This window comes from Bison bison, unplaced genomic scaffold (genome assembly GCF_000754665.1).
Source record: "Bison bison bison isolate TAMUID 2011002044 unplaced genomic scaffold, Bison_UMD1.0 scf7180017864192, whole genome shotgun sequence".
Lineage (NCBI taxonomy): Eukaryota > Metazoa > Chordata > Mammalia > Artiodactyla > Bovidae > Bison > Bison bison.
Window position 1 is genome coordinate 2,041,777 of NW_011494764.1, and position 1,578 is coordinate 2,043,354.

General features: G+C 48.2%; 1 protein-coding gene across 1 annotated transcript in view; it reads left to right on the top strand.

The window, feature by feature from the left end:
• The window catches only part of ABCC12 (ATP-binding cassette, sub-family C (CFTR/MRP), member 12), a 62,382-nt gene that overhangs the window by 3,374 nt on the left and 57,430 nt on the right, over positions 1–1,578 (top strand). The window contains 1 exon segment of the mRNA XM_010843900.1: positions 1,333–1,488. Within this exon segment, the coding sequence (XP_010842202.1) occupies positions 1,333–1,488 (156 nt within the window).

Here is a 1,578-nt window from a genome sequence, read left to right on the forward strand (position 1 = left end):
TGCTCTGAGAAGACCCCGAAGGTAGTGAAAAGAGGCACAACACACCTGTGAGATGGGACACTGTCAGCAGAGCCCAAGCTGCACAGCGTTGTCCTCCACGGCTGAGATTGGAGGTAAATGTGACCAAGTCTACACAAAGTCTGTGACTCAGAGCATCTTGACAGCATCTGCTACAAGTACAAAGCTCTTCCAGGGCCTGGAATATAGCGAACACTCAGCAAGTAGACTCTTATTCCATCTTATATGGTTAATTCCTCAAGGGCAGAAACACATCTCTTCCTCCTCCCTTATTGCTTTTCTTTTCCACTTCCTCTACCTCCCCTGTCCTCCTTTATCTGCTAGCTAATATTTATATCATAGTTGTTTAGTAGCTAAGTTGTGTCCAGCTCTTGCGACTCATGGACCATAGCCCACCTCTGTAGGCTCTGTAGGCTCTGTAGGCTCCTCTGTCCATGGGATTTCCCAGGCAAGAATGCTGGAGTGGATTGTCATTTCCTCCTCCAGGGATCTTCTCGACGTCTCCTGCACTGGCAGGCAGGTTCTTTGCCACTAGCGCCACCAGGGTAGCCCAGTATTGTGTAGTAGCTTACATACATTAATACATTCCATCCACACGATAAACCATGAGTTTGACTTTAGCTCTTGCCTCCTTGGGCAGGCTCACCCCCACACCCTGCTCTGACCCTCCCCATCCTCCCAAGAGCAAAAGCCAGGCGCCCAACTCCTCTGATGATCAGCTACCTGGTCTCCATTTCTTCATGCCAAATGAAGCAGGTACCTTCTTTCCCATGGGGTGGTCATTGCTAAATGTTTAACAGCTGGCTCACTAAAAGAATTCCCTTGTTTGTAGCACTTCTCGTTTTTTATGGTGTAAATTCTCCCACCATGGCTGATTTCAACATGTTGTCACTGATAGCAAAGTTGAGAAGGGGTGCATGGTAACAGTCCTATTATCTGCGCTATTTCCACCACAGAGGTCATAGACTTACATAATCGAAAGAACAGATATGAGTAAAATCCAGTAAAATAATCTAGGAAGCTATGAGTTTTGCATATTGACTGCATTTGTCTCTAAGATAATTTACTTACTTTTATGTAATTTAATTTTTAATACTGGCTATGTTTAAGAACTGCCTTGCAGAATTCCTAAAAATTGAACAATCAGCTCTTACAAGCTAGAAGGAGCTGGCCCAGCACACCACGGCTCACAGGGCTGTGATGTGAGTCACCACCTGAGAGAGGCTGTGGTTATCCCTGTAGTTAAGAATTCTAGCCAGGGACTCAAGGCAAGGACCCCAACACCCTGGGACACGGAGCGTTTTGCCCTTTCAGGTTGGCGCCCAACCCTGTGGATGATGCAGGGCTCCTCTCGTTTGCTACATTCTCCTGGCTCACACCCGTGATGGTGCGAGGCTACCAGCACACGCTGACTGTGGACACCCTGCCCCCGCTGTCGCTGTACGACTCATCCGACACCAATGCCAAAAGGTACGAGGGTCTGTTTGGTCTGTTTCATCTAGAGAGGAGCCCACCTTGGGAAGGGACCTGAGAGCCCTTTTACGTGCTCCCGTTTCCCCA